At 45.7% G+C, this 12,648-nt stretch overlaps 1 protein-coding gene across 4 annotated transcripts; it reads left to right on the top strand.

The window, feature by feature from the left end:
* The first annotated feature begins 4,686 nt into the window (after positions 1-4,686).
* On the top strand, positions 4,687-9,691 carry LOC147602955 (pentatricopeptide repeat-containing protein At2g27610-like). 4 transcript variants are annotated; one of them, XM_086797475.1, is made up of 3 exons: positions 4,687-4,833; positions 5,231-5,328; positions 5,714-9,691. In XM_086797475.1, exon 3 carries the CDS (start codon positions 6,214-6,216, stop codon positions 9,307-9,309), a length of 3,096 nt encoding a protein of 1,031 aa, XP_086653601.1. In that variant the 5' UTR covers positions 4,687-4,833; positions 5,231-5,328; positions 5,714-6,213; the 3' UTR covers positions 9,310-9,691. The 4 variants fall into 4 exon arrangements, with proteins under 4 accessions (XP_086653601.1, XP_086653602.1, XP_086653604.1 ...); XM_086797476.1 differs by having other exon boundaries at positions 5,791-9,691; XM_086797478.1 differs by lacking the exon at positions 5,231-5,328 and having other exon boundaries at positions 5,791-7,168; positions 7,343-9,691.
* Positions 9,692-12,648: the final 2,957 nt, after the last annotated feature.

Here is a 12,648-nt window from a genome sequence, read left to right on the forward strand (position 1 = left end):
CGTTATTGGTGGCGTTTTCCTCTGTCTAAGAATTTGACGTGGCAGAGAGAATGGAATATTCCATTCTGATCAACCCGCCACGGCAGCATGTGCGGGGGGGGCCTGTGAGAGTTTGAAGGTGCGAAAGCTGTACTAGTAGTAGGCGGGGGTCCTATGAGAAGAAGAAGGTGGCTAATTGTCAAAGGGCTTCGCTGGTCGTCAACAAACTGTAACGTCCGTCGTCCATTCGACGGCAACAACATTGTTGTCCGTCGGCAGCGACTACACTTCACGTCCAACATCAGAGTGTCTTACAGCCACGGCAACCATCATCATCATGTTTGGCATCTAGCAAGCTGCAGAGCGCTTGGCGACTCCACTGGACTGCAGATCATCAACGTTTGCGTTTTTTCTTTAGAAACATCAAAACCACCTCAAATGTTTTTTTCTCTAAAGTTTAAAAAAAAAACCTTTCTCTACGGTTTTTCAAAACCTTTCTTTTCTACCGTTTCTTTTAAAACCTCCTTAAGCTTTTAAATCCTTTCTCTCAAAGGATTGTCAAAGGTTTTTTACTCACCTTTGCTCATCAAAGTGCAAGGTATTTGTTTATCTTTGAACTCGCTCAAGCATACCACTATTCAAAACTTGAATTATTTTTTGGCCTTGTAAAACTAAGCTAGACATTGCCCTTGTTTCTTGCAAGTGGTAAAAACTCTCCTACCTCTATCAATCATGTTGAAGGAGATGGGAGCCTTGATTGAGAACTTTGACGGCGGCGAGGGTTTCCATACTTGTCAAGTTCAAGTAAAATATATGCTCATGCTCAAAGGTTTATGGCCTTTGGTAAAAGAAGGCACGAAGAAGGTGAACCTTGAAGATCCAGAGGTGGTAGGAAAGATGATGAGAGGGCTCATGCCATTATTGCCCTTCATATTCATAAGAAATTCATTCATCTTGTGAAGTATGAAATCAGCAAAAGTGGCTTGGGATGAGCTTGAGAAGCTTTATGGAGCCAAGGCAAAGCACTCATAGAATTGCACTTAAGTTTATTAAGTTTTTTGGTCTTGAGATGCAGGAGGGTGGCTCTCTTGGAGACTTCATTAGCGAGATAAATAGCATCATGGGACAACTTGCAACAAGCATTGATGCCAAAGTTGAAGAAGATGATGCTATTGACATGTTCTTGTAGTTCTACCCCTCCTCGAACCTCCTCATCCTCTTCTCGAACCTCCAAATTCTTGCCACGTGCCAGCTTTGTGAAACTATTCCTTTATATAATATAGAGATAGTGTAAATTTTTTATGACTTTTAAGGATTTTCCCAAGGTTTTTACAATTAAAATGCACAAAAACGGACCGGTCAAAAGCAAGCCTATAGGGGGGCTTCGGGTGGATGCAGTACACATGCCAACTAGCATGGGTTGGCCCACATGATGGAGGGTTTAGCTAGCTACATGTAGTACATAAGCCAAATAGCACGGGTTGGCCCACATGATAGAGGGTTTAGCTAACTACATGATACTATAGCCTAAAATATTGGGAACAGTGACCCTCCCTAATGCTTAACTTAAACATGTATGAGTACTTCGGGGTACCATGTGGGACTTTCAAAATCACACATAGTACTCATGGCTTGGGTTACAAAACACTTTGACAAGCATAGGAGAGACATGCCTCTTTTAGAAGAGAGAATCTCTTTATGTATAGATGTGAATCTCAGTTTTTTTGAGTCAAGTCTCCTCCTGTATCATGGACTTCACATAGATTAATCTAGAAAGACAGCTACTACCTATTCCAAATTCCCCACATGAGAACCATAGTCTTCATCTAAAACTTAATTGGAGATTGGGTGTTATCCTAGACCTAATGTAGTGGTATGCAAAATTTCATAGGGTATGATTGCAAAGAAGAAGAGTTGTTGCTTCGGCTCATACACAAAGCACTTTGGACAAAGTGCCAAGGATACATACAATGCAAAGAGAGAGAGAGAGAGAGAGAGAGAGAGAGAGAGAGAGAGAGAGAGAGAGTATTTCAATTAAAGTTATATAATTTTATTGTGTTCTTTTTTTAAATTCATTTTACATGTAGTGGCATGAATATTATTAAATAAAACATAAATCATTATTATATACGTGATGTGAGAGTGCTTGATCCTTCCCTCCATCTAACTGAAAAGTTTTTCTACTGATGAGTCCTGTGGTTTGGTGTTTGTATCGGTGTCCATTTGTTGTACCTTCTTTTTCTTCTTTTCAATAACCTTGTCCAGTTCCTTGATCGTGGTGGTTACAAGTAGCGGTTTTGTTATATTTAACCCATCTTGTTGGATTGGTTTCTTCCTCCACACCAGTGTTTGTATACTCCTAGCATTTGTTTTAGTTGGAAGTTGGTTTTGAATGCCTTTACTGCCCTCATTTTTTTTGTATTTGTAGGTATTTGCAAAAATGGTCATTGTGTGGAATTTGTGCATCCCCATACTGTTGTATTGCCCTGGTAATAGCCTTGTGCCACTAGTAATTCCTTTCGAACCCATTGCTTACGAGGGCTTTGTGGAGTGTTTTTTTGTTTGGAATACTGCCAGCTTACATTTGAAGACCATTTCTATTCCTTATCTTCTCTTTGAACTTTTTTCCTTGATTCCTTATTGACGCCCTTCTCATCTTTGTATAGCTGGTTTCCAAGTTGACCCTTAGGCACCCACTACTGAGTACCTTGTGATTTTGGTTGCTTTTTGCGTATGGATTGCGGGGTTAATGCCTTTTCTAGTACATCAGCTACTAGTACTGTTCTTGGTGTTTCCATATCCTCAATCATGGTCTGCTTCCCTGTGTTTATCGGGATCCATAAGGGCACGAAAATGACGTTGTTGCCCTCGTTCAGTTGTGTCGTTCTCTTCTCCGATTGGATATTATAGTTACTCGTGCAAATCCAAGATCGTCCCAGGATCATTTCCTCCTCCATCGATCTTACAGGCATAACAAAAGAAATGAAAACACAAAAAGAAAATGCAAAAGCAAGGTACAAGCTCCCACCTCAAACTTGTATATGTCAATTTTGCACACGATGAAGGAAAACTGAAATCGATGAGATCCAAGCTCTATGGTTGTGCACACGATGAAGGAAAACTGAAATCGATGAGATCCAAGCTCTATGGTTGTGCACACGATGAAGGACAACGAATGCAAAATGATGAAAAAGGAAAGAAATTCGATTTTATGGCTCAGTCGTCGGACTAGGCAGCTGCCTTAATGAAGAATGCCACGTGGCTACCCATGATTGATGGAGAAAATATGTCCGTTTCATGGCGTGAACCGTTTAGGACCAGTTCACGGCGTGAACTATTTAGGACAAGGTCATGATGGCGTGAGCTGTAAAGGACCAAGGCCACGACGTGAACTGTTTAGGACCAATTCACGACGTGAACTATTTTGAACCAAGTGTGTGCAAGGTTGATACCCTACGTTCCTTTCATGCTCAGACACTCAATGATGCATTCAAAGATTGGATGAAGTGAATGATACCCATTTTTTCCTTATATCCATTTTTGAGTAATGGATATCTTTATCTTTTTATCGCCATGGAAACCAAGGTGGTACTTTGTGAATGGTGCATTGGCAAAAGATGTTTCATCTTCGAGGAAATGAAGGTACACTTTCATTAAAAGAAAGCCCAAGCAAAGAGAGCCACCAACATCAATGTTCAGAATGTTAATGGAATTAGTGCTACAAGTTTCCTCGATTGATTGTTGTGAGTGCAAGTGTTGTTAGCATGCTAATCGAGATATGTTAATGAAAATTCGAAAGAATTTTTGGGGCAACTCTCTAGAATCTCGCACAAACTATGTGTATGGCATGTTATCTATGGCTTTGCATCGTGACATGCATGGAAAGATAAGCTATAAGTTTAGGGTAAATGGTGTGGAGTTATATTGCAGAGCATGGTATGAGATACATGGAGTACCAAAAACATCATTTTATAGATATAGGGAGCTGTTTGAGAATGGTGCACAACAATATGTGCATGAAAATACAAGAATTGTGAGGAGGACTAGGGAGCACACATGTATGGGAAGGGCTCTTATGCGGAAAACAACTCAGAGTGTATGCCTCACAAAAGTAGAACCATGTTGGATGGTTCTAGAGATATTCAATTGGTAATACCTGAAGTGTATAAAAAGGTAGATATCCAACGTGAGATAAAAAAGGCCTATTCCATTTGGGTTTAGAAAATATGTCCAAATCTTCTTTTGGTAGGATATGGAATGAGGAATTCAAGAATGTTTCCTTGGTCAAGAGTAGTGAGTTCTCCAAATGCAGTTTGTGTAGTGGGATAAAAGCACAGCTAGCAGCCACTAAGTGTCAAGAGGAGCGTAATATAATATAATCACGGCTCTTGGCGGAGAGAGAGAGAGAGAGAGATTATAATGTCTGCGGCGGCGGGCTGGTGGCCAAATATCTTCATTTGTTACAAGCTCATAACATCTCTTTTTCTGTTTTGTAGGCACCAACATGTCCCGTTAAACTCGAAGAGCCAAACACTTTTGTCACTAGTTTTGACAGATAAAAATCCGCTCCCTCGAGGCAATTACCTTGGGAGACCAAAGAGAGAGGGAGGAGAATCTCAATTTAAAATTATATTTTTTTATTGTGCTCTTTATTTTTTTCATTTTACACGTGATGGCGGTATATCATTGATAAGAGAAAGAGGGAGCGAGCGCTATATCATGAAAATAATCCTACGATCAAGGCTTATATTGCACGACAGCTGAAAGACGAAACAAAAGGATAGAGCGAGCGTTTCAGACGGTTACGCAATTGCCTTTCAGTGAAAGCCAGAATTCCATCTCAGACAGAGCAAAGTAAGTGTGTTTGGTTCCATGGCTCAAATTGAATTACTCTCAATTAACCTGCTGGTTGGATAGTTGTTAAGTGCTTTTGGTTGATCTGATAGATTATTACAAAGTAATTAACAGCACTCAGATGTTAGTGCTTCAGATTTATAACATATCTCTTTTTTCAATCCATCAGAAGAGGAGGGTGAATGCAACTCATAGTAGGCATGACCATTCATTTTCCTCTTTGTATAGCTGATATACTTATAATATCATTATGCATAACATAGTACCTGATGCCATCATGCATTGCATGGGTACCTGACTAGATTATGAGTTACCCTCTAATTTGTTGCTATGCAGTCACTCTGAATAGGTTGCCATCATGTGTGGCATGGTTATTGCTGATTAGCAGTGTCTGCAGGTACACTGCTACACTGTGGTCATCCACAGCATGCGAATCAGACCAATTTATTTTATTACTGGCGTTACAACCAGCATGGTTACTCCCCAGTTTAGCAGGTTCGCGCCCATTCATTTTACTACTAGGCTGGGACTTTTAATCTATGCCTAGCATGGGTATTCCACCAATTTACTGGCTCGGCAGTGGCTTGCGTTCATGCATAGCATGGGTATTCCATGTGCTACTATACAGTGGCTGCAAATGTAAGACTGTCAAAATGTAGAGCATGATTACCCCCTCATTTAGTTTTAAACAGTGGCCTGAAAGTTCATGCCTAGCATGGGTAGTTTCGTAGTTCACTACTAATGAGGGAATGTTGATAGACTGCACCTTCCCAAGTTTTAAACCATCCTGGTGCCTTCATGCTCCATATGCTAGTTAAGAATGTTGAACTGTGAATCAATGGTAAACTTAGTCTACATTTGGATAACTTAATCTTGATAGGGAGCCATCAGAAGGCCTCACAGATGCGGGGATTATTGAAACAAGAGTTTGACGTGATAGACCTTGAATTGATGCAGGGATTGTTGAAACAAGAGTTTGAAATGATAGACCTTGGATTGATGGATAACTGTCCAGGATTGATGTCTGGCAATAGTTAGACTATATTCATCTCTCAGCAGGGATTTGTTGGCACGTCACTGAAAGCATTTGAAATGATGGAGGGCAAGCTAGTTGCGATTCCCATGGAGGTAGATCATAAGTTGTGAGTTGAGAGGGCAGTCCCTTACAAGTAGCTAGCTGGAAGTTTCATCTCTTAAATGTAGTGTAACTTTCATTCACCAGACTAATGATTTATCTGCGAATGACATGGGCTTTAGATCTCAAGCATGAAGTTAATGAACATTCAGACATGGCCCACAATCTGCACCACTGCCCTTGCAGAGAACTAGCAGGGTATGGTTGGATTTGTACGCCTAGCTTTCCAAGAAGTGTGAGGGAATATGACACTAAGCCTGGAGGAGGCATTCATTTCTTTGGAAGGGGCGACAGAGCTTCCCTCATTGGACACTATTATTTTTCTCCTGCAAAAGTGCAGAAAAGAGAAAAACCTTGTGTATGCCAAGCGTGTACACATTCACATGCATGATAATGGGCTGGAAACTCATCTAATGCTTGGGAATTACCTTGTCCCAATGTTTGTGGAATGTGGAAGCATGTCTGATGCCCAACAGGTCTTCTACAGGTCAGTACAACCCAATGAGCATTCGTGGACTTCTCTTATTCAAGGTTATGTTGAGTATGGGGAATCCCAGAATGCTCTTAAACTGTTTCAGAAAATGCAAAAAGTCTGTGTATCTCCGAGTGGGTATACATTTCTGGCTCTTCTTAAAGCTTGTGGGCAGCTGAGATGTGTGGAGAAAGGTCAAGCAATTCACTTGCACATTGCCAAACAAGGATACGAAGAAGAGCCTTTTGTTGGCAACCACTTGGTGGACATGTATGCTAAGTGCGGCTCACTTGCAGAAGCACGAAAAGTGTTTGACGAACTGCCCACCCAGGATGTAATATTGTGGACTGCACTAGTAGCACGATATGTGGAGCATGGCCTTAGTGAGGATGCGCTGAATTGTTTGGAACAAATGCAGCGACAGGGTGTGTCCCCAAATGATGTCACATTCGTGTGCAGCTTGAAAGCATGTGGCAACTTAGGAGCCGTGAACAAGGGCCGTGATTTACATGCTGAGATTGTTAAAGAGGGATTTGAAGGAGATATCTATATTGGCAACACTTTGGTAGATTTTTATGTTAAATGTGGCTCGCTTGTTGAAGCACAGGAAGTGTTTGATGAGCTACTAGTTCGCGACTTAGTCTCATGGACTGCACTGATTTCAGGTTATGCTGAACATGGGCTTGGACAAGAAGCTTTGAATTGTCTGGATAAAATGTGTGTAGAGGGCATGTTTCCAAATTCTATAACATATTTTTCCATCTTGAAAGCTTGTGGCACTATAGGGGCCATTGATAGAGGGCAAGTTTTGCATACTGCGATTGTCAAAGCGGGACTTGAACGAGATCATCTTGTTAGCAGCACGTTGGTTGACTTTTACTCAAAATGTGGCTTGCTTGCAGAAGCACAGGCTGTCTTTGATGAGGTGCTGGTTCGAAGTGTAGTTGTATGGACGGCACTGATTGCAGGGTATGCCGATCATGGGCTTGGTGAACAAGCACTGAGCTGTTTGGCACAGATGCAAGTTGAGGGTGTCTATGCAGATGCGGTCACATTTATTTGCATCCTGAAAGTTTGTGGCAGCTTAGGAGCTATAGACAGGGGCTTACACATACATGCTGAGATTTCCAAAGATGGATTTGAAAAGGATACTTTTGTTGGCAGCACTTTGGTGGACATATATGCAAAATGTGGCTTTCTTGCAGAAGCACGAGCAGTGTTGGAGGAGTTGCCAGTTCAATGTGTAGTCTCATGGACGGCACTGATTGGTGGATATGCCGAGCATGGGTTTGGCATGGAAGCACTGAAATGCCTTGCAGAGATGCAAATGGAGGGCTTGTCTCCGAATGCTTTTACATTCGTGTGTGGCTTGAAAGCTTCCATCATCATACGATCCATAGACAAGGGCCGCGAATTACACATGGGTATTGTTAAAAATGGATTCAAAAAAGATCTTTTTATTTGCAGCACTCTGGTAGATATGTATTCAAAGTGTGGATTTCTTGAAGAAGCGCAGAAGATTTTCAACGAAGTGCCGATCCAAGATGTAGTCCTGTGGAATTCATTAATCACAGGGTATGCAGAATGCAGGCTCAGTGAGAAAGCACTGAACTGTTTGAAGCAGATGCAAGTGGAGGGTGTCTCTCCGAATGTAGCCTCTTGGAACGCCATACTCTTGGGCTGTACTGAGCATGGAGAAAGTGAGAAGGCTCTTGAACTCTATGCACAAATGCTAGACCAAGCTCTGTCACCAGATGGTGTGACCTTTGTAAGTGTTTTAAAAGCATGTGGCAACACAGCAGCTGTAGAAACTGGAAAAATAATTCATGTACAAGTTGACAGTGTAGGTGGACTTGATGCTGCTGAAGTAATCATTGAAACTGCTCTTATTGACATGTATAGCAAATGTGGGAGTATGGGAGATGCCCAGCTAGTGTTTGATAAAATGCCCAAAAGAGATCTTGTGGTATGGACTACGCTTCTTACCGGATATGCCCGGCGAGGAGAAAGTGAACATGTTTTTGACTTGTTTGAGAAAATGAGGGAGGAAGGCGTAAAGCCAGATGAGTACACCTTTTTAAGTGTTCTTACTGCATGCAGTCATGCAGGCCATGTTGATAAGGGCTTGAAGTACTTCGAAATCATGAGCAAAGAGTTTGGCATCACTCCAAACGTTATACACCGGAACTGTATGGTCGATATTGTTAGCCGTGCAGGCCAACTTAATGAGGCTGTGGTGATGTTGAAAAAGATGCCTTTCCAACCTGATATTGTGACATGGAAAACTGTGTTAGCTGCTTGTCATAAGTGTGCTAATGTGGAGCTTGGCCGACATGCTTTTGAGCATGTGGCACGTTTAGATGAGAAAGATGGTGCAGCGTTTATTTTGATGTCAAACATCTATGCAGATGCGGATATGTGGGAGGATGCAAGGAAGATCGAGGCCATGAGATTGAATATACAAGCAGGGAAAGAGCCAGGGAAGAGTTGGGTTGAGATTGATGGACTTGTGCATAAATTTCTGTTTGAGGATACAGGCCAAAACAAAGACATGCATGCAAAGCTAGAATATTTATCTTCCAGAATAAACGAGGAATTGGACCATTTGTCGTCACAAGGCACACTGTACAATTCAGGAAAAAATGCATTCTTTAAGCAGAGTGAGCATCTCGCCGTTGCATGTGGTCTGATCAATACACACGAGGAAACACCCATACGTATTGTAGTGTATCTTCGGGTTGGTGATTCAAGTCATGGAGTAATGGCATGGATATCGAAGGTGGAGGGTCGAACAATCCTGTGCAGAGATGCAAGTTGTCTTCATATTTTCAAGGATGGGATGTGTTCTTGCGGGGACATGATGATGTAGGTGTGCTATATAAACTGTAATTCAGAAGTACAGTAGCCTCTGGTGTATATTTCTCAAGAAAAATCCTTGCAAACTTGTGCTTGGATGCATGAGTGGGTGCATATATGCCCATGCACATGCACACATACGACGTGCATATGCAAGCATAACTTGGATAAAACACATCAGGGGAAAAGTTTGGATAGGCCATAACGGCTGTAAGTAGCCATTGACTCTTGTCCATTCATGACAAAGAGCAACATGTTGCTATCTGTCATGCATGGACAACAGTCGATGGGGCAAGGAATACGCCCATATATGTAAGTGCTGATACATTATTGTACTGCTGTCCCTTTCGTAACCATCTAGGCTCAAAGATTATCTCAATACAAGGAAATTACACTATTCTCGTTCCCCTCTTTTGAAAACATGGTGTTGCACTACCTGTCAGCAGCCATAATAAGAAGCTTCCCAAAGCATTATGCTCTGTGGAATAAGCTTTTGAAAGGTCATTGCTAAACATGACTGAACTTGGCAGGTGCTGAATAAACCCACCAGGATTTGTTGCTTCTCCTGCTGGTCTTACAAAAAATTGGGGCTTTAAGTAATGAATATGTCAATTTGTCGTGTATTGGCAAGACTTCATAGTTTAAAAGAGCAATGTGAAGTACTTTTTATTCTTGAACTATGCTATAAGAACATAACAATGCCATGAGTAGACATGGTTTTGGATATTATCAAATTCTGCAGGTCAAGAAATAGCAATCAAAATTCGTTTTGCTCGCTGAAGCTTCCCCCCCCCCCCCCCCCCCCCCCCCCCCCCCGCGCTCGCGCTGCAGCCTGCATGCACTCCCCCCTCCCCGCCCTCGCGACTGTTCCCCCCACCTGCCCTGTTCTCGCCGCCCTCGCGTTTGCTCCCCCCCCGCCTGGTCTTCTCGCGCCCCCCCGCCCCAGCTCTGTAGCACCCACCGCCCCCTGCTCCATCTCCTTCCCGCCCCCCTGTTTCTCCCCTTCTTCAGCGACCCACCCCCTCCGCCTGCCTCCGCCCTCTCTCCCCCCCACCCCCTTTCGCGTTGCCTCCACCCCCCCCCCCCCCCCCCCCCCCCGCTTTTTCGCCGCCGCCTTACGCCCCTCCCCCTCTTTCTGTGTTTTTCCGCCCCCTCTATTTTTCTCTGTCTTCCGCCTTTCCCCCTTCGCCTTTTGTGCAGCTCGGTTCTTGCAGGACTCTCCGCATTCGCTTCGCCTTCGACCTAGCTTCAGACACTGATGGAGGCTGCTCCCGCCCCACCTCAGAGGGACTCTTCCGCAGCCCCCTCGCCCGCCCCTGAGGATACCCCCATCAGGCTTTCTCTTTCGCCAGAAGAGGAAGTGAGCCTCGCCGCAGAGGTGGAACGCCTCCAGGCACATTCCACCATCTGCTGTATAGTCGGCACTCGCCCCAGCCGAGGGGAGATCTGGGATCTTCTCCAGGCCCACCTTCTTGCAGATGTGGGCAAGATCCTGGACGTTCAGTTACTGGGCCGTGGACACTACCTGATTGAGTTCGAGACAGCCCAGAGCGTGGCCCAGGTCCTAGCCATGAGTCCCCTTGACATCAGGGGCGCTCGGGCATTCTTCAGACCTTGGCAGCATGGCTTCGACCCAGTAGCGGCCGAGCAGGGAGAAGCTTCAGTGGTGGCTAGAGCAGCTGGGCTACCTTCGGTCAGAGTTTTGGTTCATGACATCTCCTCCCTTCCGAAGGTCATTCAGCCATATGCAGGCAGGTCGGCCACATGGCCAAGGCCTGCCCTCGCAGGAGACCCCGACCTTCACCGCAGCAGGCCCACAGATGCGGCTTGGCAGGCAGCCTCCGAGACACCTGCTCAGCCCACAGAGACCTCGGAGTGGCAGCCTGGACAGGGGCGCCGGAGGGGAGACAGCCACAGCAGCACGCCCAGAGACCGATGCAGCAGCAGCCACAGTCTCAGCATCACTGGGTTCTAGTGAGGAACAACTTTGCTCCCCTCCAGGAGGAGACCCCAGCGCTGATTGAGGACCAGGAGATGCCAGCACCCCCTCCTTCGCCCCCACCCCCCCCCTCCCCCGTCCCCCCCTCCCGCCTCGCTTCCACCTTCGCCTCCTCCCGTTCCCGCTCCGGTTTTGTCAGCGGCTCCTTCTCCACCCCCTTCTCCCCCCCCTCCTCCCCCTCCGCTCGCCTCAGCTCCCCGGGAGGCCCTGGCAGTTCCCTGGCGCTCACCTGCAGTCCGGCGGGCACTGAGCACCGACCTTGCTCGAGCACCGCAGAGGAGACTTACCATGCCGATTCGGGCTTCACGGATATCCTCTATCCGCAGTCGGCTGAGTAGTCTCGACACTAGACAGAGCTCGGAGGCTTTTGACTACTCCTTCACACGGCTTTTTGGAGCGGAGGGCTCCCATGAGCCAGCACCCATCAGAGTTCATGTAGTGATACCTCCGGCCCGAGGGGAGGAGGCACTTGATTCAGCGGTGGCCTTCTCCTTCCCTCTCTGTGGCCCTAGCGACCGGGCGTGGACTCTGGATCTCGCTCTTAGCATTTTGAAGACTCAGGCAGTTGAGTTTTCTCACCATGTGAGCGATCTGGAGGTGACAGACGTGATAGGCCGACTCTGGGAGTTGGCTCATTTTTTCTTTGATACCGGGAGTGTGGATGCATCCGGGATTCGACATTTGGTGGTTCGCATAGTGGCAGACCTAGCACGCGACCCTGGTTATGTATGCATACACGAGGTTGATCTCTCTGAGCGGGAGGCAGTCGCCATGGGACACAGCCACTGGCGCCTGATCCGAGATTCTTGCAGCACACCGGGTGGGCAGATTCGTAGCCGCTCGGATGGGGACTATTCTCCATCCAAGCCGCTTGCGAAGGCCCGCCGTACGGCTGAGACCGCCTCCACCTCAGCAGGTCATCCATGAGGATCATCTCATGGAATGTACAGGGCCTTGGCGGCGCACACTATGTACGTTATCGTGGTTGCTTGAGGCAGGAGCTTCAGAGATGCCTGGTTGGGGGCAGTATTGATATTCTGATGATGCAAGAGCACCATTTGAGTGAGAGCAGGATCCGGAGATACGGTTCGGTGACGTGTGGTAGATGGGACACATTTTGGTCTGCAGGGTTTGGCCCCTTGGGTGGGCAGGGAGGAGTATGTATGGTCATTGCGGATGTATGGCGGCAGGCCATTGTGGATCGTGGGGTCATTGTGCTTGGTAGAGCACAGTATGTCATTCTGAGGATGCATGATGAGCTCTTTGGCGTGCTCAATGTCTATGCGCCCAACCATGCTAGTGCCAGAGCAGAGTTCTGGACCCTTGTTACGGATGCATTGCCAGAGGCCGCAC

The sequence above is a fragment of the Cibotium barometz genome, chromosome 65, assembly GCF_041138505.1.
Source record: "Cibotium barometz isolate CiBa-2024 chromosome 65, ASM4113850v1, whole genome shotgun sequence".
NCBI classification, from domain to species: Eukaryota; Viridiplantae; Streptophyta; class Polypodiopsida; order Cyatheales; family Cibotiaceae; genus Cibotium; species Cibotium barometz.

Bases quoted from the DNA above. Each gene is read 5' to 3' on its own strand.
- LOC147602955 (XM_086797475.1), top strand. From the start codon at position 6,214: ATGACACTAAGCCTGGAGGAGGCATTCATTTCTTTGGAAGGGGCGACA.